This window comes from Dermatophagoides pteronyssinus, unplaced genomic scaffold, assembly GCF_027571235.1.
Source record: "Dermatophagoides pteronyssinus isolate colony J.1.1.1.1 unplaced genomic scaffold, Derpt_VIB-CSIC_2022.12 sq0001, whole genome shotgun sequence".
Lineage (NCBI taxonomy): Eukaryota > Metazoa > Arthropoda > Arachnida > Sarcoptiformes > Pyroglyphidae > Dermatophagoides > Dermatophagoides pteronyssinus.
The window spans coordinates 2,353,208-2,380,372 of record NW_027461525.1 but is presented as its reverse complement, the minus strand read 5'-3'; the positions used below and the strand labels follow the sequence as shown (position 1 = coordinate 2,380,372).

At 27.0% G+C, this 27,165-nt stretch overlaps 1 protein-coding gene across 3 annotated transcripts in view; it reads left to right on the top strand.

Moving 5' to 3' along the window:
• Nucleotides 1-27,165, top strand: part of LOC113793354 (uncharacterized) — a 67,863-nt gene that overhangs the window by 8,420 nt on the left and 32,278 nt on the right. For all 3 annotated transcript variants that reach the window (XM_075823469.1, XM_075823464.1, XM_075823466.1), the window contains exon 2: nucleotides 705-1,067. In XM_075823469.1, coding sequence (XP_075679584.1) covers nucleotides 857-1,067 — 211 coding nt within the window. In that variant the 5' untranslated portion in view covers nucleotides 705-856. The remainder of the gene's footprint in view (nucleotides 1-704; nucleotides 1,068-27,165) is intronic.

Here is a 27,165-nt window from a genome sequence, read left to right as displayed (position 1 = left end):
TGATTTTTTTTGTTCACTTTCAAATTTTCAAATTTCCATTTCAATGGGTAATTAAATTGATCATCATCATCATCATGATGATTTTATTTAAAAATATAGACAAAAATAATATGGAAATAATGTTTTCTGTCGTACTTATCACACGTGTTCTCACGTGGTTTATTCTATGCAAACATAACACGAAAATATACCATGCATGGACAAGATAATTTTCCTTGGGTACATATGCTTATACACACACAGACATGGATCGATTGCTGTTAGTAATTGCTAATTTATTCATTTTCAATATTAAAATTCAATATTTACCGACCACAAATTTATTATTTTTCAATTTTGACAAACATCTATAGGAAAAACAAACGAGGAAAACAATCATAAACCAATATTATTGTGGTTTTTTTTAATATTTATATTCCAATATATTCAATCTCACGCTTATGTGTTAATTTTTCACTTTACCATTTCTGTATTTTGTTTTTTTTTCTTTGATGATATTGGAAAAAATTGAATATTGAATTAGTGGATATTATCTTACATATTGCATGTGTGCTTCTTTATTTCGTTGTCATAATATTATCAATAAACATTGATGATTATATATGAAATTTTTTTTATTTGATTTTTTTCTAAGTATTTAAAAAATATTTTTTAATGAAATTTTAAATGATTTCTCTTTTTTCTCTTTTTTTTCTATTGTCCAGGTATATCATACTATTAATTGAACACTGATTGTTCGGATTCACAATCATATAAATCAAGGTTATGATGATTAAAATTGATCATTTAGAAAACGGTAGTTGACAATAATACAGGACACACAGAAAGACATTCATTAAGTGTTGGTCATAATTTGATGATGTCACGTCGTAAACAGCCTCGACCCAAACATTACGCAACAACATCCGAAGACGAAGAAGACGAACAGATTGAGCTTAATAAAATTAACGGAAATATCAATATCGACATTGATAACGATAAAATCGGCAACAATAAAGATATTAATAACATCATTATTGATTCAGACAATCCAAAACAACAATCAGAACAACATCCACATGATGCTGGTAGGTGGTTTTCCCATGATAAAAAAAATATAATAATTTAAAACAAAAATTTTAAATAAAATCCATTTATTAAAATTCATTTCGCTTACATTTTTTTAAAAAAAGTATTTAAATCCAAGTTTTTGATTTTTTGTTGTTGTTGTTGTTGTTTTCATACTTGTTGTTCCAGTTGTATATACTGACAATAATTTATGATCAAAATATGGTTAATAAGTGTGGACTTTTCCCTCTCATCATGATAAACACCATCATCATTATCGTCGTTATCAACCAACAACCACGATGATGATACAGAACGAGATGACAAAAAAAAATTACAATGGCATAAATTATTTCAAAAATAATATTTTGTCATGGCCATAATGATGGTTTGAAATGTTGCCAATCTTGCAATACGCCATATTAATTTTATCTTATTTTTAAAATCGAAAAAAGAAAAAGCAAACAAAATAATATTCATTTTTTTTGGTTTCATTTGAAATTTTTTTATTTTTATTTTTTATTTATTTATAAATTTTGCTAATGTTTCATGTGCATGTTTTTCACCTGTCATAATTTTCATACCTGTCATACACCAAACGTACATATTTTCATATTCACATGATACATATATTCAAAGCGTATGTGTTTGATTTCTGTAGAAAAAAATTTTCATTTTTTTCTGGTTTATAAATCAATGTGGACGCCTCCTCTTTTTTTTGCTTGAAAAAATCGTTTAAATTAGGAAAAGAATTTCATTTTATTATGAAATGACTGAATTTTTCATTTTTTAAAATGAAAAAACAAAATTTTTTATTCGTGTTCAAAGCGTGAACAATAATTAAACTTCATCATCGTTATTTGATATCAATGATGATGATGATGATGATGATATTTGAGCTATGTTTTTTGTTCGTTTGTTTGTCCACCATCACCAGAACATCAATGATATATGTCATGATGTATAATGACACATGACATAACTCATTCTATCCAACTAAAATTCCATATAAAAATATTTATCCACTGAATTGAATGGAATAAATTGTTTTATCATAATCAACAGCCATGTTTTTTTATATGTGTTGTTAATATCGATGAATAAATTCTTTTTTTTTCTTCTCTTTTTCTTTTCTTTCATTGCATTTTGTCGCCAAAAATATTACCACTCATCGACTTTTTTCCTTTGATTTTAATTATTTTGGTTTGTTTGTTTTTAAATTTATTTAGCTTCTTTAAATAATTGAAATATTATTTATTGAATTTGAATATAAATGAGAGAGGAAAGGGAAAAAATTGATGTGCAAAACATTTTAGTTTTATTTTTGAATTTAATTTTTTTTCTTCGTTTGCATGCATGTTTGTTTTTGAAATTGGAAAAAGAAAGGAGCCAATAAATTTTATGATGCCCATATGGATTCATTGGAATAAAGTTTGGAGTGGAAAAAAAAGAAAACAAAATTATTATCCTTATGTTGAAATTATTTTTCCATATGAAATAATAACTAGTTTTTCTTCAAATTTCAGGCAATCTTGTCTTGTTATAATGAGAAAATGATGATGATGATCAGTCGTTTTCGGAATGTTTTTTTCTTTTTCGATTAATTTCTATAAATCATTTCAAATATAATCGACAATTATTTCGGATTTTTTCTTCTTCTTCATATCATACACAATGGACAGCAGCAAAAACAACAAAAAGAATCCAAATAAAGTTATTGTTTTTTTTCCATCATTTGGCTGTTGTCAATTTACAAAACGAGAAGAAAAAATCTGAATTTGGAATGAAATCTACCGCACGCTGATGGTGGTCTTTACACGACGATAATGATCATGATGATAATAATGACAAAAAAAAATTCCATGGCATGATTTTCATTTTTCATTTTCTCACTTCATTTATACTTATATATACCGGTTACATTACCGAACCGGTAAATCATGTGAAAGTAATACTTTGTTCAAATGTTCAATGTTCATCAAAAATCAATAACACAATGGTATTTTGTCGGTATTTTCTAATCCAATCAAACACAAATAAAACCCAGAAAAAAAACGTTCAATTGTTTGGATTGATCAAAAATAAAGACGAATCTAAAATATTGATTTTTCCGATATCATTGTTTTATGATCAATCTCAAATTTTTTTCTATATTCCATATATTTGTGGATAAATAATTGAATAACTTTTCGCTATTTTGTTTCATATCGATGATGATAGTTTTGTTTTGTTTGGTTGAATCAAAAACAAAAAAACAAAAATCTGATTCCATAATAATAATAATAATAGGAAAAAAGTTATGATTCCATCATCATCAGCATCATTTATTGCCAGATTTTTTTTTGCTTTATGTTTCATATCATTTTGTTGTTGTTGTTGTTTTTATACAAGTTTTTTGTTTGTTTGTTTGTTTGCCAGGTCTGGTCGGATCATAAGCGGATGATTTTTTCTTCATTACTTTCTGGTTTTCTCATCAACATCATCATTATTATTATTTGTAGTAGCAGTTATTGTTTTGTCTTCATTATAATCAAATACACAACCGAATATATGAAGCAGTCGAAAGCTGTTTTTCTATATTTTTTTTCATAGTCCCTAAATAATTTATTATATTCTGGGTACATTGATTAAATGCCATATGAAAAAAATATATATAAACAAACAGAATAATCAAACATACAATGAAAACTTTTTTTTTCCATACATCCAACTTTTTTGTTGTTGTTGTTGTTGGTGTTCGTCCACCCAAAAAAATACCGCCTCTTAACAATGAAAAAAATCAGATGATAATAATAATAATAAGGATAGAAGTTAACTAAAATTAAATTGACTTTGATTTGTTTTTCTCACTTTCTCTCACTTTTATCATTTTTATTCAGTTCGATACTATTTTAATCAACGAACCCATCAAAAAGAAGAAAAAATTCTGATGATAAATACATTGTAAAGGCATAGCAAAATATTTTTTTTACCAAGATTCAATGGAATTTATAAAAACAGAAAAAAAATAGTAACAAGAGATCGGATCAAATTCTGCTTCTACGTTAATTTATACTGGAGAATGAATTGATATTGATGCTCAGTTTACAATAACAGTGGTGGTGAAAAAAAAATCTTTGAATATCATTGAAGTTTTTGTACATAGAGCTTTTTGATTTTCCCCAAACAGACATTTTTTTTGCTTGATGATCTGGTACTCTCATTCATTTTGTTTCTAATTAATAATATCTAAACAAAATCTATGATACGATGAACAAAAAATTATTTTTTATTATATTTAATTGCGTATAATCTCATAAGTTATAATTATTAATTGTAAAAACAAAATTCTATGAACAAAATAAAAACAAAAATCTTTTGATCCTGTGTGATCGCATCGTAACCATGCTTTTGTTGAAAGTTTTTTTTTCGATTCAAAACAAATTCATAATACAATATACTAACTATTTGGGATGAAATTTAATCCTGTTCATATTGTTTATATTGATTTTCATTTTAATTTGATGAAAATATACATCGTATTGGCAAAAAAAAATTTTATCAACTTTTTTCATGTCCATTCTCATATCTGAATATATATTGACCTCTATGAATCATCACAATGATGGTCATCATCATCATAGATTCGCTTGGGATTGTAATTTATTGAATTGAATAAAATGTTGCTTTCACATTCATTCAATTCAAATTGAAAATGACAATTTTTGGTGAACAGTATTACCCTTTATTCTTTAAAAAAAATTGAAATTGAAAAATTGACCATTCAAATTCATTGTTTGTCCGGATACACTTTATAATGATGCCGGTGGTCGTTGATAAATGTTATCCAATGTTCATATTTCAGTTTCTGCTGTCAAAAAAAAAAAAATCTATTCGATATAACCCATTTGATAGTTATCATAAACTATTTTTAATCTAGCCTTTCGATTTAGTTTTGATTTTTTTTTTTGCTTTTGAAAAAAACCCTCAGATCTCATTGATCTAATCATCTAACTTTGAATGATTCATAAATTTAAAACGTTTAAAATTGATGATGTACGTGTCTCGTGCACGTGCATCATATATGTTGTTCATTTTTTTTGTTCATCGTTCCGCTTCTATAATATTTCAATTTTTTTTTGTTTCTATGGCTTTTGTCCAAATCCTCTGGGCCCTGAAAAAAAGGTCAAACTATTGAATTCTGTCTTTGTCTATTTTTTTTCTCTCTGTTGAATGCAGGGATATCCTTTTGATCATTATTATTATTATGACGTCTATTAATATATGATTGACGGAATTGTGAATATGATCAAATCTTGCATCTACATCGACCATATTGATTGTCAAAATTAAACTGTTCAGTTTTCTTTTTTGACATTGTCACTTAATAGACTCGTTTTTTAACTGATGGCAACAATCACGGTTGATCGTCATCATAGAATAAAACGATCGTATGTCTCATATATCTGATTTAGATCATTGTTCGTAAAGGTGATAGGTCAACGAATGGCAAAAATGATTGATTGCCTTGTCGATGCTTCTGCAATTTGAGATTTTTATTTTTTGTTTTTTGTTTTGTTTTGAAACTGTTTTTATTTTTTATTATGTTATTATTATATCCACACCGAGTTAATATTTTGACAAGTTACTGACATCTCAATCTTTTAACAGATTTGATTTGATCACTCATCATCCTGAAATGAAAATGTTTCCGTTTCCTATTTTCACGTTTGTTCATTGATTTTTTCATGATAATTTATTGTTTGAAAGTTTTCATTTTTCACTTGAACAATCTTTTGTCTTTTTCTATGATTGCAAAAGAATCAAAATAAATGTTGATGAAAAATACAGAAACCGTTTTTTCTCTCGGTTTACTTTGTGTGTGTGTGGGTTTAAATTTGAAAAAATCTCCCATTCATTTATTTTGTATTTTTTCTTTTTTTGGCCCAAAACAAATGTTGGTCTGTGATCCATGGCCATTGGCATCATTTTATATGCATTGTCGTATAATTGCTCATTCTTTCATTTTGGCTGACCAACGGCCAGTGTGTAGAATTGATCAAAATTTAAAACAATATTATTATGTGTGTGGGTGTAGGGTGTTTATATTTGAATAGTGTAAAATATTTATCTGTTGTTTTCAATTAGCCATCTTAAACCGTAAAAAATACCGTAAAAAATGGCACGTGTTTCAATTCGAACGTGTCGAATACGTGTGTTTGTGTTTATATGTTTTTTGCCAATATCGCCCACGCAATCATTTTTTATTTTCATCATGTTTTTTTCAATCAAAATCGCTATTCAGATTCATTGAATCGGACATCGGACAGTTGTTGTTGTTGTTTTTTGTCGCTCATTGTTTATTACTTTTCATATGCCATTTAAAATATGAAGGAAAAAAAAAGAATAAATCCTCATTCCTATCATATAATTGAATTTATCTTCACTATATTTTCTCCATATATACATTTTGTTTCCTATGAATTTCAATAATCATTTGCATCTGAATAAATAATAATAAAAACATGAATGATAATATTATCATTCCAAACAAGAAAAATAATAATAAAGCAAATGAATTTTTCATCATTTATAGTTATTATAATAATAATATTGTTTTTGTTGACTCACCCCTCTTTTTTTTTTTTTGTTTCGATTTTTATGTTTTGGATCGAATCCAGCAGGCAAAGAATCTCTCTTTTTCTAGCTGGTGATTCTCATGAGAACCAATGAACTACATAACTTGGGAATTCAATTGACATCATATATTAAAATGGTCCATATTGTTCGCTTTTACTGTGCGTTTGTGTGTTTTATTTTTATTGAATAAAGTTAACTTGATTCAACTTTGACCTTCAGTTTGTTTTTTTTCGAAATGGAACGAATTTAAATATTTCATATAAGTAAATTATACTAATGATTTGAATATTAATTTCATCTTTTGTATAAATTATGTTATTAAATATGATCATAGTTTCAACAACAAAAACTCTTATTTGGATAAGTGATAATATTCTATATTTTGCACTAAAAATTCTATGACATTGATTAATATTCATCATAGAATTTCAAACAACTTGTCATATCATATTTATTTATTTTTATCATCTAAATGTTGATGGTTAGAATTTGATTTGTTTGATGATATTTTTTTTTCTTGGCGAACGAATCGTGTGTGCATTATGAAATATATTTTTGACGATTATGATTGCTTTATCATTGATAAATGGGATCTCTTTGTCTGGTTGTTTGAAAATCAGATGTATACAAAAGCAGATTATCTGTTTTTCTTTTTGACAATAACCATAATTTAATACTTTGCCAGTTTATTTCTATGTGAATGGTAATATCAATCTCGCGTTGACATTTGATTTATTTTGATATTATAGATGATGAAAATTGAAATGGAGAATGGAATCAGTATTACGATAATATCAGATAAAAGTGATACTATCGTTGTCGATGATGATGATGATGATTTTTCCCTTACATTCTTATTCTATGATATGATTCATAGCCATCCATAATGGCTTTATTCACTGTTTTTGTTGATATGAAAGAAAAAAAAATTTCTAAACAAAATGGAATACTTTCATTTTGTCATTCATAATTGGATTTATTTATTTTCGTGCCGCTCATACATGGATAATGATGGTGATGAAAATAAAATGGCCATTTTTATGATTGAAATATGAAGGGGACATTTAAAAAAAACAGAGGGAAAAAATTTTTACAAAGAATGAAAATTCTTGAATATGATACAATGTCTCTCTTATAATCATAGTGAAATTCAATTTCATTTCCATTTTTTTCTGCTTAGGTCAGTTATATTACAAAATGCTCTGTTTATTATGATCAAAATCATTCATAATCCATAGTCGTCATATTTTTGTCAATTGTAGTCCCCAATGGAGAATTTTGTTTTATTTTGTGACAAATTTTCGTATTCCATATTTTTTTCAATTTATTTTTATATACACATGAATTCAAAATGTAATTGACTATATTTTGAAATGCATGAAATTCATTGGAATTTGAGTTAATTTTTTTTTCTTTTGACGCCTCATTTTCTTTTCAAGTATAATAATACAGAATATTCATCGTTCATTCATAGCTTTTATATTATCGTTATCATCATCTGTTTGAATGATAGAATTTTCTCTTTTTTACTTTGTCATCTATTGAAAAAGAAAAAGTTTTCCCGAATATGATGATGATGATGATGATGAGGAAGAGAGAAACAAGCAAATCGACCAGCGTGACTTGTTCATCTGCGTATAAAACTAAATAAGATTCTCAATATGTTCATAGACAAAAATTAATTTTGCTGAGTGTGCAAAGCATTTTCCATACACTGTGGTCGTTCGTTTGTTTGTGTCTGTCTGGTCCCCAAAGAAATCTCTTCACGATGATGATGTTGATGATGATGAATAAAACCGAATACCATCATCATCATCATCATCTTTATCATGTTTAGTAGTTGTTTCATTGAATCAGTATATTCATATTTGTTGGCTATTGTTGGTTATATCAAAATAAAAAGATGAAAATTATTTCCCATCCATTCATTCATTCTATTCATACATCCATTTGGTTATTATTTGATGATGATGATCATCATCATCATAAAGATTGAATTTAATGTATAAAAAGTATATAATGTTTGTGAATGTGTTTGACATTAAACAAACAAACAAATAAATATCTGTCTATGTTGTTTGGGTAAAACCGAAACCCAGATTTGAGCTAATTCATACACAACACATGGATTATAAATGGATAGATAGTGAACAAAAATAAAAAGATACCGGCGTTTATAAAAATGTAACGCGAAAAAAATATGCTATGCTCAATTCAATAATAACATTAAGGAATATTTATTTGTGTATCATTTAATATATTTGTTTATAAGTGTTTGGATCATCATGTTCCGGATTGTTTCATCCATATTTTTATATATTTCTATTCGGAGATTTCTAATTGATTGTAACCGGCGAATTCATTGAAGTTTTATTTTTGGGGTCTTTTTGTTTTTGACTTTTTCATTTTTTTTTCTCATCTGGTTTGCCGATTCATTCAAAGCGAATACAATAAGATGTTACATATGGATAGATTTACGCTTCCATAATACGTGTGTGTGTGTGAGGTTATATGGCCGCACAAGTTGGATATATTATTAATGTTAATATTTTTCATCATTGAATGTCAAATATACACACAGGCAAATGAACAAAAATGTCCTTGTTGTTTGTGAAAACTTTTTTCCTTTCCATTCAATAAGGGTTTATGTTTTAAATCTTGGTAAAAATTCTCATTATAATTATAAACAAGAGTTGGAGAAAACTTTTTGTTGTCGTTGTTGTTGTTTTTGAGATCCATTTTCTCTATTTTTCGTTAATTAATTCATAAGAATATTTCATTTTCATGTTTTGAATCATCTGTCTCATTTCCTAGATCCATGTCGACCCATTTAGCCATAACGGTGGCAAATGATGTAAATGTATACGTTTTACACAAACACGTGTCTAGACCGTAAAATGTCTTTTCGGTCCAGCAGTGTAACGAGAAAAACAAAAACAATGAAAAACAATGTTCTCGATGCTCAATGTGTTTTTTTCCCCTTATCCTTCTGTGTGTTTGGTCGCGTGTCAATCAAATGAAAAGGAAAATAAGAAACTTTTCTATTTACCCATAATACGATTGCAAGAATATAAGCTTGATCACTCATCATTGTTCGTTATTTTTTATTTTGTCATAACAATAATTTCTATTTATGGAAAAAAATGGATTGTTTCATAAACATGCCATATTTGCAAAGTAAATATAGTTGATAGATCATGTTTTTTTTTCTTCTTCCACTTAAGATTGAAATTGGACAAATTTTTTTCAATTTTATTTGATCAATATTCAAAACACGTGCTCAATGAAAAGAAAAAAATTTCAAAAAATATGTATTTCACGATTTTGAATGAATGTAAAGGAAACAAAAATTACACAAACGCTTATTCTTGTGTTTTTCATATCGTATATATTTCACTCAGGATTATGATGACAAACTTTGATTAGCCTCAAGTCGTCTAGCTTGTGTATATTATCATCACATCGTTTGTCGTATAAAATAAATATAAAATATGAAATATGGCTCCGAATGTAACAGAAATTCGTTTGCCATCAACATCATCATCATTCATTAATGTTATTATTAGCAAAACCATTAAATATATTCATTTATGTATTTGAATTTGAAGAAACAAAAAAAATGATAAACATGATGATGACGGCGAAATAAATAATATATTCAAAACGGAAAAAAAATTCTTCTTTTTACACGATTCCTTAGTTGAATATAATTGTGACACTTTCAACAAGAAATTTAAGTTGACAAGAAAAATAATTTGAATCAAACAATCTAAAAATATATATTTATGTCACATACACACACACACACATATCATCCTCATCATCGTTATTATTATTATTATCATATTCATTTATGAGATATGTATCCTTGGATGATTTGGATACATTTTGATGAATAATATAAGTATATAAAAAAAAATCTTGTTATTCACACAGCCTGAAGCGACATTAAACGATAAAAATGCATAGAATAATTCTTTTCTACAATTTTTTTTTTGTTGAAAAAAATGATCTTTTCATCCGAATCGAATTCATTCTCTTTATTTCTTAGCATTCCATTTTCATATGATATCTGTCATTCTGTCTGTGCCATATATTTGTTTTGTTTTTGTTTTTATTCTTAAAAAATCCAGAACATGGAATAGAATTATGATGATGATGATGATCCGTATGATGATCATTATGATGATATCCATGTTATTATTATATTTTTTTTTTGTTGATATGTCATCTTTATTTTAAATTAAAATGACATTTTTTTTCTTGTGTAGTGTATTATGAATATCATTCTTCTTATTTCATTATGATTATTATTATGTTGATGATGTTAATGATGTGATAATATGCCATACGTACGACCCATATGTATGTGATTATATGTGAATTTAATTTTTTTGTTTTTCATTTTTCAACAATCTTTCTACCAGAAAAAAGAAAAAATAATTATGATGTTGACGATGATAATGATAATGATGTAAAAAATATAGAATGTTAAGATGATGAGGATAATTTTTTTTGTTTTGATTATTAGAATTGTTTGTTGACATTCAATTTCTTTCGTTTGTTTGTTTGTTTTTTTGATATTGAAAACTAAAATTTTCACATAATTCTAATTCATTTTTTTTATTAATCATTCATTCATCAAAGATGAAAAGTTTTACTTTGAAAATATTAATGAAAAATGATAACAACAACAAGATTTTTGTTCACTTTTCAACCGTTATTTTTATTCAAATATTTGATTCAATGTGCTCTGAATTTTGCATGTTTTTTTCAGCATTGTACAAAATGATTAATTGAGGTAAAATATTTTGCATTTTAAATTTTGTTCAAGTTTATAATATGACAAAAAGCTTTACATTTGATTCTATGTTTTCTATTTTTTTTATACTACCCTTTTACTAACGCCTTATTTTCATTATTCAAACATGATTTAGATTGCTTTACCATCACTGAATTTGATTGATTGAGATGATTTGTTTTGGAACCTGTCTACGTTGTATGCGAATCAGATTGAACCGAATTTCTTTTTCTTCATCATGAAAAGCACACGATAGGATAAATGAAAAGAAAATCCATTTCATAAATGGAATAAAAATATATATCAAAATCTGATGTTAGAAAAAAAAAATTCAAAGCAAAATGAAAGATGGATTTTTTTTTGTTGTTCATTTTTCTGTCATCATTTTCGCCTTTGATCATTGAGAATTTTGTCTATCTACCGCCGTCGTCGTCGATTTTGCTCTATGTGTTTGCCGAAATTCGCTTTCTTTTTTTTCCAATCATCTCAAATATATATCGCATACCATCTAAATTTCACTTTAGAAAAAATTATTTTTTTTTGACAAAAATAATTTAAGTAGCCCACTCTTTAAAGAAAATTATTTAATTATTAATTAATATATTCTTTTTCTGTATGATCCATTTCTTTTGGTGTTGTTTATTATGGCTCATTTTGTTTTTTTTTTTTTTGGGCGAGATAAACGATAATAAGTCAATTTTCCACCTGTTTTATCATCTATATGTATTTGTCTGTTCATTTTTTTCCTGATAAACACTAAAATAATCTCATTTTGATCAAATCAAAATACGTACGTCAATGATGGTGGGCCCATTATAATAACGTTCAATAACAAGCAATATATTTAAGATTTTTTTTCTTCTTGTAACAAATTTTCCATTAATGGATAAATAAACGATAATTCTATTAAGTTTATGATGGTCAATATTCTGATAAAAAGCTTTTTTTTTCATCGATTTGTTATTTGATATATGTATGAAACATAGAATTGACAAAATAACTAATTCATCATATTTTTTTTCAATAATTCATACTTGGATACACACCAGCATCACTAATCACAAATTGATTTCATTTATAAACTGTATATGAAAAATTTTCGGATAATATTTAAATTTTCATTTCCAACAACGTGTTCACAATTCAAATAAATAATTGATTCGATTTGGGTGGATTCATCATCGCCCCGATAATGATGATCATAATATATTTTGTACAGATGTATATTTTATATGTCTGCGCATTATTGATGTACATGATGAATCAAGATTACAATGAACTTAACTCGTTCAATCAAAATGATGATAGGTTGTTTGCTGATGTTTATGTATCTGCCTATGCATGCATTGATGCTAACATAACTATAACTAATGAATATAACAGAGATACAGATACTATAAAAAAATGTGATCAAACTCATCAATCAACATCATCCATCCTGTTTTGAATTTTTTTTTCCTTTCTCGGCTGTTTCGGAATGATAAAATCAACTGAATAATCTGATTTCTTCCTATTGTTGCTATCCATCTAATTTATTTAGTCATGTTGAGAACATTAAAATTAAAATTAAAAAATTAAAAAAAAATTGATGATCAAGGTTCTAATGACGATGATGATGAGCTTCATTGAACGAGGGAGAATGTTGGATAAAAATTGCAATCGAAAAAAAACATGGAGATTCATTTTTTCCAAGATTTTCATCCATTCGATAATGTCTATCATGACAGCTTCAAAAAAAAAATTCATTTCTTTTTTTCAATTATGCTGCACTCATTGATTCTATTACATTGACAAGCACCATAAGAATCTTGTCACTTAGTAATACATTTTTTTCCTATTTGGATTTTATTTCCCTCCTATCTTCAGGTTGATTCATTTTTCTTAACAAAAAAAAACACGATATTTAACTTGGATAGACTTTTATCCATGATATATATCATCTATTTTTTCATACATTCCATGTATGTATTTCAATAGTTTTTTGAATTCGATTAATTCTGACCATAAATAATATATGTGAGCGTTTGTATGTATGTTACGCTAAGAGGTGTAGTCTTTGTGCTTGTCGCCTGAACAATTTTCCTGTTTATTTGATAAAGTCGAATTTACTAAAAATCAGACCGACAAATACATAAACAGACAGATATCTTAGATATTTTTGTTTCTCTTTATATAAATCCTAAAAAACATAGGAAAGAAGATAGATAGATAGATAGCAAGAATGATAAATAGAAGTAAATTCACACACACACACACACACAAACATGAGATCAAGAATATTGCCTGTTTATCATGATTTTGAAAAATATCATATCCATTGTCCAGACGTTATGTATTGATACTGTCATAGACATTGCATTGAATGAATTTTCCACCTACTGGCTTTTTTTCATTTCTTTCATATTTGTTGGTTGGCTTTTCTTTCATCATCATCACCATCATCATCATCATCAACCAATTTTTCTTGTTAATTTTTTTTATACTTTGAATCAATTTAATTTGGTCACGTCTTTCATGTTGACTATTCTCTTCCCCTCCCATTTTATTTATATTCATACATTTCATTTCATTTCAGCTGCTTTATTTTTTTCCATTCATTTGTAACAGATAAATATCAATAGGAAGAAGAAAAAGAAAATTTTTGCACAATAAAAAAAACAACTTGTGGGTCAATGTTTAAAAAAATGAATGATTTAAAAAATACTAGCCACTTGTTTTTTTTGTACATTGAAATAGTCTATAGTTTTTTTTGTTTGTTACACAAAATCAAATGACAAAAACTAACTAAAATGAAATTAAAGTATGATTATTATTATTATTTAAAATAAAAAAAATGAAAGAAAAACGAATCAACAAGCACAAATCATCATCATCATGATAAATGTTTTTGAATGATGGTTAGGGTGATAACGACACAGAATCAACCATCAACATCAACATCAAAAAAAAAATTCAATGCATAAAGGAAACTTGTATTGATCTTATCTATGACCTTTGATGTGTATTTGATGAAAATGGTGCATCATCGTTGTGTTCAACATTTGAATTGAAATATTGTTGGATATAATCAAACAAACAAACAAACAAAAAAAAATTGAACCTATTTTCATTTTTTTTAAATTTATCGTTCAATGTTTTTTCTTATTATATTTATATAAATATTTATGCTAAAATTGAATTTATTTTCATTAAGTAACATAACATTCTGGTTATATAATTTATGTAATCGACCTTGTAGTTGACAAACAAATTAAATTCATTTTCAAAGGAGAGAGAGAGAGATATTTGGAATATCACTAACGTTGTGTTTGTGTCATTTTGATTATTTACCATGATGATGATGATGACGGCGACGAAGACGACAGAAATGAATTCTCTTTTCCTTTTCATTTTTTTCTCCCATTTTCAAATGTATTTGACGTTTTCGTTGTCGTCGTCATGTTGATTATGTTGGTTGTAATAGTGATAATAATTAATTAATTAATGAAAATTTCATTTCCATTTTCATGTTTTTTTTCTGTTACTTCTCTCCAAATGTTTTTTTTTCATTTTTTTCCCGTTGAAAGTTATTTTAATAAAAGTTCTTGTACCTAAGCATAAGTTTTCATTATGTCAAGTTTCATTTTTTGTTTTCAAATTGAAAATTCACTTACCTCGTTTACAGTCGTTCATTGACGCTTATATATGACTACGGTATACTAGAATCATAATAATATCGATTGATATTCCAAACTGAATGAAAAACAAACCCGGTATAATCAATTTGAAATGAATTTCTTTTTTTTAATTTCATCAATTCAAATTTTCGAATAGTCAAACTGTCATGTAATATATTCTCAAAACAAAAACAATGCCTTTCTCAATGTCAGTATTGAACCTGTCAACATTGAAAATCATCATCATGATGAATTTTGTCTGATGATGATGAGGATGCTGATGAGAAAAATTTTGAAGCAGCTTGTTTCGATTCGTTTTGGGTGGTATAAAAAAATTTGATCCATTTTGATTTCAACGTCATTGTCGGCTATAATATGATTCTGAGATGCCTACCGGGCTATAGTGGATCAGAATTGAATTGATGATATGATGTATGCACGCTTTACCAGTGGAATGGCATGGATCGGGTTACTACTAAAAGTACTGGTGTTTGTAATTTTTTTTGAAAATCTAAAAAAATGAGTGAACTATGGCCACCCAAATGCAATAAACTTCATCGTTACTGTTGTTGTTATTAGTATTCATTCTGCATGAATGACTGTATGTCTGTATTTCTTGGCTGTCTATTCGAAAGGATGGCTGCTGCTGTTTGTTTGATTGATGCCAGATATTTTTCAGAATAAGATTCAAAAAGAAAAATTCTTGAAAAAATAAGAATGAAAAATTACTGTAAGAATATTCAATAAGATCAAGTATGAAAGGGAAGACCACTTGAACATCAAGACCACACCAGATATTTTTCATTATGATGATCATTTTTGATGTTGATTGATTATATTTTCTTTTGTGTATATCCCCTTTACAATACAATATGTTAAAGAAATTCTTCAATAATCATACATATCTTGATTACACTAACTTTTTTTCAAAGCTAATCATTATCGCAATCATTGAAGGAATATGGTGCCATCCAATTTTGATCGATCAATCGATTTTGATCATGATTATTGCTTAATGGATCACCAAAGTGCTCAATTTTATGGAAAAAACAACAACAATAATAATAATAATAATAATAAATCAAGCCTGACCTTACCTGAAATTTTTTTTTTACTTTCCTATTTCTTCGCTATATTTATACACATAGGTTATGATTATTTTGTTGAAAAATTTTCTTTATGATCCCACACATCAGCACAAAATACTTGAGGAAGGAAGTGGGTGTGTTGTTTGTGTGTGTATGTGAAATACCTTATCATTATTATTATTATTACAATAAGATGTCATTGAAAATATTTGGATTCATTTGGGCTAGAAATGTATGGAAAAACGTTTCATAATTAATTTGAACAGTAATATTTTTAATGAAAGAATTTTGAACATTCTTTTCGTTTCTTTTTTTGCTCTAATTAACACTATACAACACCGATGTTTAATATCCGATGTCATTATCAACAACAACAACAACAAAAGCAGCAGAAGCAGTCTCGCCATCTCAGAATGGTGATGATGACCAATCGACCGTGTGTGTGTTTATGGTATTTTTATATTACATAATACAAGTGTTGGATGACTGCCTAAACCCTGTGTGTATATGTCATCGATATACAATGATGATGATAGTATCTCACAAGAACGGAACAAAATTCATCTATGTGTGAAATAGTTCTTGTTTCTTTCTATCATTCTTATTATTGTCATCGCTATGTGTAATATTAGCCATAACAATAGAAATGAGCATAACAACAACCGAAATTCACCTTCATCATAATGCAGTGACATTTTTTTTCTTTATTCTTCGATGATTCGAGAAAATGTCATCGATATTGTGAATTTTGATGAGTAAAATGATGACAACAAAAAAAATTTTTTGTCTTTTTGTTTGAGAATTTTTTTCTGATTCGTTTACTGTCACAAGAAAAAAAAAACAACAACAATACAAAACAATAGAATCAAAATGATGATGAGATTTATATTTATTCACAAGGTTCAATATTTGTCGTTTTGTATGGAAAAAAAATGATATTTTTCTATTTCTTATTTCTGATTGATATTTTGTTTGTGTGTTTGTGAAAGAGAAAACCAAAATCGAAGACAGGAAAAAACAAAATTCTGACAACAAATAATCATTGAGGTGGTCGATGCATTTAAAATATTTTGTTTGATGAAAAAATTGATCCCAATTTGATCGAAAAAATCACTTTGATCGAAATCATTTTGATATAAACAATATTGTTCAATCATCGATGATGATGATGAGATTGATATTTTTTTCTACAACATTCATTTGACACCATTTATATGCAATCAGTCATTCTTTTTGTTTCATGCCATATGATCAATCAAACTATTGTTGTTTATTATTATTATTATAACAATAATTGGAATATTCACTTGAAACTAAATCTAAACATACATAAATGAGAATCAAAACTAGAAAAAAATAACAAGAAATATGTCTATACAATGTCAACAATTTTCAGAGTTTTCAGTTTTTTGATTCATTTTGTTACCACCAGATTTGTATATGATTTTCAAGTTGATTTGATATTTTTTTTTCTTTGAAAGAAAATATCTCAGATTATTATTTTTTCCAAGAATCGCTAGCCTACGGGATTTTTTTTTGCTCTAAAAATCTATTGGCCAGTATCATTCATTTGTTTATCGTAATCAGCGAAACAACAATTGACAGACGATGATGATGACGGTTGGATTTGAAATTTTTAAAGTTTTTTCTTGCTTTCCACATTTTTTTCTGGAAAATTTTAAAAATTGTTCATGTTAAAATTTTTGATTTTTGACCAAAAAAATAAGTAAAAATCTTCATAAATAATTAACATTGACATGAAATTTAGTACCGTTTTCTTTTTGTTTTTTGTCAGAAATCGTTTTTGTTTTTGGTCTTCGCTATCGTCGCCGCTGTACATGTGTATGGTGTATGGCACAATAAATCTTTTCATTCCAATTGATCATCCGCTTTTTTTCTGTTTTGGTCAATTCTATTTTGTTTTTCATATGTCTTATGAACTTGTCCATTATTTCCTGGTATCGTCATCATCATCATCATCATCATAGACATTGATTGAGTGGCATTGTTTCTTCTTTTATAAACTAAAAACACAATTTTGATGTGAACATTTATAATTCAAACAAATCCTTGTTGAATGTTTCAGAAAAATTAAAGAAACAAACAAAAAAAAATGTATATTTTTCTGTTAATATTCATGGTTTCTAACATGGAATTGTGACAACAACAAAAAGTATTGACCTAAAAAAACTAGATCATTTGTCGTTGATGATAATATTTATCGCCATGTTTATGTGTCATCATTTCTCGCTTCATTTTATTATTATTGCCTTTGTGAATAAGTGTCACATTTCATTCTCGAGTAATGAAACTAAAGGAAATAATCTAAATCTCATAGCATTAATGATTGCTATAATTATCATTATTATTATTATTATTATTGTTAAAAATCTTTGATTGATGTGAAGATCAATGTGAAAATAAATATTCATGTTTATCGTGCAAAGAAAAAGAAGAAATTCTTACCTCATGTTTCGATCATAAAAACATGTCGAAAAAAAATCGTTATTCTTCTCAACTGTTATGATAATGTTCCATTATCATGATCATGATCATGGACAACATTATAGTGTTTTCGTTATGGTCATTTCGACATTTTTATGTAGCCATTATTATCATTATGGACATAAAAATATAATATGACCCATGCATATTTTTTTTATGCATATGAAATATTATTTTGTCCGGTCAGTTGTAGTCCTATAATGTCATGTAACGAGCATAATTCAACAAATAAATTTTTTTTTTTGAGAAAATTTCCGAGTTGCATGTCAAAATGATGTTCCCCAGATTTTTTCCCACTTCTATTCTCTCTCTCTCTCGTTCAATCTCTTTTGTGTCTTAAAATTTCATCATTGCAAAAAAACTCTTGGTATCGAATCCACTAATGAACCTAAATGCGAGAGTAGAAAAAAAATATTCATGTGCACCAGTTGTCATTATCATAAAACGAATGACCTTTATTTTCGGCCTGTACATTTTTATATCGATCATTTCGATATATGCTATCGTTCTTCAACCACCATCCATCCTCTTGATCAGATATTTTTCCGTTTCTTCCAATAGACAAAAAAAAATCAAAAATTTTTTTTGCTATGATAGAAAAATAGCTTAGTAAGTTTTTCTGACCAACTTTTTGCCAAGATATTATATGTACCAATAAATTTGACTTTTATGATTAGACCGAGTAGCAACAATCTGGTCGGTACTTTTTTTCACCCCAATTTTGAAATCTAAACGATTGGTCAGTTTGGATACAAAATTTTTGTTTTGTTTCCATTTCGTCAAAAAAAAGTCAAAAATCGAAGATGAACGAAAAAAATTAGCCTTGCTTTTTTCGGTATTGTCGAAGCCAAGGTTTTTTTTTGTAAAAATTTTGTCAATTCACAAAACATTCATGGTTTAGTTTTGTTGTTGTTGTTGTTTGTCCCCATATGGTTCATTGGCCATCGAGTGACTCGTTTATTTGTGTTCCAATTTATTCAATTTTTGCTTGTGTAAATCATCGATTGAACATTGAATAAAATTTTTTTGTTGTTGTCCATTTTATAGTATATCTGACAGATACTTTTTTTGATAAATTTCAATTTGAAAACCGTAGGAAAAGTATGATTTCTTTTTTTTGAGTAAGGGGGAGGTGAATAGGAGGTTGTCGACCATTCGATAAAATGAATCAAATTTAATCAAATTCAATAAAGTTTGTGAAAGTTATGATTTGAAATGCTCTCGATGTTCATTGACGCGCTTGATCAAGGTTTTTTTTATTATTTTCGTTTCTAACTTTTATCAATCACTATAGGTATAGTTGTATAATATAATGTTTAGATACGCCGATTATTTACCGAAAAAAATATTCCAATATGGCCAAGATTGAAATGATCAATGATTGGCTGACCAAAACCAGTGTATTCTGAAGAGAAGGAAAAAAATCCTAACAAACAAATATCATTGTTAAAACATTTATGATAAAAAACCAACAACAGGAAAAAGAAAAAAAAATGTCAAACTAAACTACAATGATCAATGAGAGCAAAATAGGAGAGCAAAAAAAATCATCAAATTTTCAAGAAAACAAAAATTTGACAGCAACTAAGCTACATCTATTTGCAAGATTGAATCACATTTTTTCAAATATATCGTGCTTGTCATTGTAAAACTTTTGGAAACTTTTGTCTGAATTGAATAAATATTTTTTTGCACTATATAATATATGGATTGTATCAGATGATGATGATCTCTATCTGTCATTCAGTGATCAGATTTTTGTTCTTTTTTTTTTCTTTTCTTCCGAGATATATACCCAGAAAAAAATGAAACTTGTTTTTTATAGTATCAGATTCATTTATTATACATGAAATCATAATTTATAGAAATGTATAGAAAAGATTTATTGATCTTTACAGCAACAGCAAAAATGAATGCATATGAGATTGACCAAATTGTGAGTGTTGGTAAGGGGATGTGTGGGGGGTTTCTAAAATGAATTTTTTTTCAGTTGTCATTGATGTTGATGATGTTTTATAAAATAAATGGCCTTAGATTCCAATGATAGATCCTATCTTTTGCATTGTAGATGTACACACACATACACATTCAACAAAATTTACACTTTGTAATTTTGATTAATAGTAAATTTCTTGTGACTTGTGTATTTTTTTATATGATTAATCATACTTAGTTGGTTCATCAAATGATTTTCAGTATTAGAAAAAAAGATTTTATCAATTTATTATATGTATCATACATCATCAAGGTGATGGTGTATAATAATATTTATTACCATATTATTATTATAAAATATTTTTAACTGATGATGATTTTTGTCTTGATTTTTTTTATTTTTTTTCCATTCATTTACGAAATTTCTGATCAACCATTATATGAATGATTATGATGATGATGAAAACTAGAATTTGAAAAATAAAAATTATTGCATATAAGTGTGAATTTTTTTTCAATCATTTTTCAAATTTTTTTTATTTTTTGTTCAACAGAATTTTTACATTTTTGTTATCCGATTGAATCATTCATTCAATCTATCAGTTATGATGGGTTGGCCATCATTATTGTATTATGAATGAATGATGGAAAAAAAACAAAATCCAGATTCGGTCGTTCAACTTGGGATTTGTTTTTTCTCTATTTTCATTGATTCAATGATTCAAACAAAACTTATAATGTTTAATAACAGAGTTTTATCAACATGAATTTCCCATAGACTATAGATTCATGTTGCTGATGTTTTTTTTTCATTTGATTTCTGCATTTTTGATGATGATCATCAATTAATCTTTCAGTAGCTCTTGTTTGCTTGCAGGTGTATTAAATATATATAAATAATTGTGTCCGGTTTGATCTTGTGAATTAATAACGTTTTGCTCGATTTTGGATTCTGATGTTAGCCAAAATTTTTTAAGACCAAAATTTGTGATTTAAAAAATCATTCGATTGCAAATGAAATGCACGTGGTTTTCTGTTGAATTTCTGTATCAACTTGATTTGATTTATTTGTTGACGAATGAGGGTGTCCATGTGTAGACAGCTTGAGATTGTTTTCATGATCATTCATTTCTTTGAATGTTGGAGGTCATCTTCCATTGAAAACTGTCAAACATATAGAATAATTTATGTAAATTTTTTTAAAACAACATTTTTTCTTACATTTTTGAATTCAATTTTCTTTCACTAATTAGTTTTAACAAGACAATGTTGAGAATTTTCGTTTGCTCTTATTTTTCTTTGTCTATGAATGAATGATTAATTTGAAATGAACAAAATGATTTGAAAAATATATCTGATGACAATCTTGGTTTGGAAAAAATAATAAAAGCAAAACTAAATGAAAGGCGGTTATCGTCTCGTTTTTATGCTATTTTTAACTCTTTTGTTGTTGTTTTCGTATTTGGTACGGCTCATTTTATATGCACTGGTTAAATTTTGACCATAAAATCGATTAACAAACAACAGCAAGCTGGCTACATACACATCTACAATCCATACTCATTATGATGATGAACATAATTATTCCTATTCAACTAATGTTTCAGGTTAGAAAAAAAAATATTGGTTAAAAACTTACTGTTTCGTATAATTTGTCGTAAAGTAAAAGATAGTGAAAGAATAAACCCGATTTATGTGTTTTTTTTTGGTTGTTGTTCATGTGGTTTTGCTTGGTTGAACGAATGGCTTTTGTTTGTGACATGGCACAAAAAGAATGCAACACAATCATAGGTCAGAGGGATGGGCTCTAATCATAATCATAACATAACTAATGCTACAATAAACCAATAGCTTTAAACCACTAAACAACCATCATAATAATAATCATCATCATGGTAATAATTATGAATTACATATTTCTATATGTACATGGGGCGAGGTCAAATCTGTTGAAAGCCACTCCTTTTTGTTCTACTTTTACATTTGTTACCATTATTCTGTGTGTGAGTGTATGCTGTGTTATGAATTTATGAATTATGAAATTCTACATGCGCGTAGTTGATTCTTCTTGATGCGTTTTTGTATATATATAGTTTGCTTCTATGTACGGGCGTCATTCATAAATATATTATATATATAAACTTTTAAAATTAATATGGAACTGATCGGATTTTTTTTCACAATTTTTTCTTTCTGATTAGTTTCCAATGAAAAATTAATAAATGTATGCAGTGATTTTGATGATAATTCATAAATTATTATTATCTACAATAGCCTAAAACAATTTAAATATGGTAATGATTAACCCTGAATAACCCCATGATTAATTTGTTTTTCATTTGTGGAGAATAAAAAAAATTGATGATGAGAAATGATATTGTGGCTTCAAGCCAGATTGGAAATAATTACAGATTTCCTATCATTCCATCATCTTCATCATCAACAAATTATTAATGTTTGTTTGCCTTATTTCGCGATACTATTCAATCATTTTGTTGTTGTCAAACTTATTGGCTGAATAATTTGTGAACACAAATGGTAACTACCGAATAATGATGATGATTATGGTGAGAAAGATAAGAGAAAAAAAAACACATACAACAACAAAACCATGTTTTTTTGTGTTTATGAATCTCATACAACATATCAATCAGCCAATCATTTCGAATACCTGGAAATGAAAATATTTTGAATGCAAATACAGGTGAATTGGTAAAGAAATTGTGTTTTTTTTTCATTCATCTTTCATATATATGATTAATAGTTCGGCAGCCTATACAACACCAACCAACTAAGGCTGGTTCATTTTCATTGCCTGATATAAAAAAAGACAAGAAAAAATTATTATTATTATTATACAAACACTCAAAATGGAGAAAAATAAAAAACATTGCCACTTTTGCCAATCAACCAATCAGCCGAACATGAATAAAAAATGAACATGGGCCAAAAATGAATGCAAAAAAAAATATGAACAGGTTTTTTCTCTTGTTTTATATGCGTATGAATGAATTTGATTTTGTTGAATTGAACGGGCTGATTTTTTTCTTTTTTTTGTTTTCTCGACATTTATCATCATAGAATCAAATGAATGAATCGTTCAATCGTGATTCATTTCAATTGATGGCAATGTACTATCTCATCGGGCGTGTATGTGTTTCTAAGTCGGAAAAAATAATAATAATCAAAAAAAACATTTTTACCAAACGAAACACAAGACCCACACATCAAAAAAAGAAAAAATGTATGATTATTTAAAGAAAAACTAATTTTCACCTTGTAAGGATCGTGTATATAAGAAAATATGTGTGCGTAGGGACTATTTTTTTTCATACTGGTTAATAATGTTGGTCATAATTCATTGCCATTCCGACAATTTCTTATTTTTTTGTTTTGATAAATTATTGTTTAAATTTTCAAACGATTTCATTCATACATTACAAGTGTGTATACCGAAAAAAAATTCAATTAAAAGAAATTCACGAATCTGTTTTTTTTCTCGGTTAAATGCCATGTCCGTTTCTTTTTTCATATTTTTGTTCATCCAATCATTTCTAATAGTTTTTTTTTCAAACATGATCGGATTAAGAAACGAATTCATTTTTCCGATTCTGATTTTTTATAAATAAATGCTATTTTTTTTTGCTAAAAATGTATGATTTATACTTAAATTGTTCTAGTTTTTTTTTCATTTGTGGATATTATTACTTTTATTGTTTGACAATTGTCAACAACGATGACATACGACAATTGTCGACAACGACAATTGTTGTTGTTGTTGTTCATTTTCAGAAACATAATAATTATTTGACAACTCAATTCAACAATCTTGCTTTCTTTTCATACAAGTCATTTATTGTGTGTATGTCATTGTTGAAATTATTGATGTGTCATTAATGGGAAATGGCTGCTGCCTTTCATATATGCTATATTTATTTTTATTTTTTTTAGATTGTTTTTGTTCCATTTTCATACATGAATTGTTATTATTAATAGATTTTATCCTGTATAGAATGTTTTAGTCCAAAAAAAAGAAAAGTCCAGTTAGATATGAAATGAATGTTATCTTCATCAATGATGATTCTATCATTTGTATCTTACACACACACACTATTAGTTTAGCTTTCAGGAAGCAGTTTTTTATCCCTAGTTGACTAAAGTTTTTTTTTGTTCTTTGAATTCTTCATTTTGTTCACTTCTTATTTATTCATTCAAACATAGCTTCAAAACAATTTATTCTGGCTTGATGAATTATTATGGCTCGCGTCATCATCATCATCATCATCATAATAATCATCGTCGTGTGCCATAAATGTTTAGACCAGTTTCTTAGATGACAAGCATTTTTTGTTTTGTTTGTTTGATATTTCAACCAAAGACCGGTTATGATGATGATGGTCAACAATCATTATTATTATTATGATGACTGTCCATATAATGGATAATTATCATCCAATAAGAAAAAATAAGAAAACTAACAAAGTAGCCATTTTGAAATTCTGCTGTGAATCTATAATTAGTGTACATTCTACACATTGAATTAACATGACATGACATGATAGAATTAGAAAAACTTTTATCGTCATAAAATCATTACCATAGATGGATACAACAATTATGGATAAAAACAATTTGTTTGAATGGAAAAAACACTTGGAACTTTAGAAAAATATAGCAAAAAAAAAAAGTTTAGTTTAGCTTAGCTTTTAATATTTGTCATAAGAAATTGTTCAATCATGCATTCTTTGGAAAGAGACTTATTTTTTGCTCATATTTTTTTCCTTCTCTCATATATCTTGTCATACATATTTGATTCGATTCATTTTGGCTTATTGAATTCTTACCAAAAAACAAACCATAAATGTTGTAATGATGATGATAATATCAAAAAAAAATCAACAATCGGTGTAGAATTGAAAAATGTGCATTTTTTTATTCGATATTTTAATAACTATAATCTGATTAAAACGATTCTTTGCTTCACTTATAACCAAAAAGCAGACAAACACATTCACATACGCATTTTTTGTTGAACCAAAAGTATTCTTCGTTATACAACACATTCACATCATCATCTTGATCAATTGACAAACGGGTCATAAATTTGCTTTATGATGCAATAAATTGATGATTTATCTTTTGCCTGGATTTTTTTCTTTCTCTCTTTATTTTTTTTGTTTTTGATTCTGGTTTTATCATCATTATATAGTTTTCTGTAGGTATGGTTGAGTGGTTGGTTTGAATATCCAACCACCATCATCATCATTTTAATCAATAATTTTTAATTGAAAATTTTTATTTTTTTTTCAAAAAAAATAAAGGTAATTCGAAAAAAACAACAAATGATACAAACCGATGGCGACCTGATGACGCCTGAAAATAATGATAATTATAAGCTCTAAAATTTAGACTTTTGATCATGATCATAATCATCATCTATGCCAACCAAAAAAAAAAATCGTTATTTAGCTAATTTTGTCATCATCATTATCATCATCCACTATTAATAATATTGAATAAATTCATTTCAGTTTATTATTACATTGAAATTGAATCAAGCAAATGATGAAAAAAAAATCCTAAATAAATAAATGTGCATAGTAAACAAATAAAAAACGGAAAAAAACAGACAATGAAACAAAACAACATTTTATTTTATTTTGCCATCGTATACGATCAATTTGATTTTGATGACATATGATCGTCATCATCATCATGGTTTTATAAATATCCAGATGATGATGATGATGATGATCGTTTCTATGCAAACACACTACGATGGAATAATTTAATAATTTTACATTTATTTGCTTTTTTTCTACTCTCAATAACCCTTTTTTTCCTATTCTATCAAAAAAAACGATTATGAGGTTTGTATTTGAGGTTCTCGATTTCAACCCTCTTTCTCTCATTTTTTCCCTATTTAATTTGTTTGAAAAATTTAATTTTAAAATTTTCCAAAAAAACGACTAAATCGTTTACAGATTTTATTTTTTAATAAGCTTCGTTTATCATTATTAATATCACATCATAATAATTGCCTTAAATTGCTATATTCAGAATTTTTTTCTAATTCAGTATAGTTTTTACTCTTATAAATTGTTTGGATTCAATTCATTTTCATTTAGTTAGATACGAATTTTGTTGCTACTATTTGATTTGTATTCAAAAAGTAAACTATGAACATGATTAATTTATTCAATTTTTTTTAGATTTCTATTTGATTCATACATTTTTTTCTCCTTCCTTCTATTCTTGAAAAATTGAATTTTTTCTCTTTTTATTTTGAACTATTTTTCTTATAATAATGAAACTAAACGCATCCAAATGTTTTTTTTTCATGATTCGATCATTGGATCACACACGAACAATATTCACTTGTGTGCATCAAATATACACAAACATTTATTATTGGATAAATTTGTTTCACTGCTACTGTATGCTCATTCTGTTCAATAAATGAATTACACACAAACACACATAGGAATGACGAATCAACCATTTTTTATTTCGG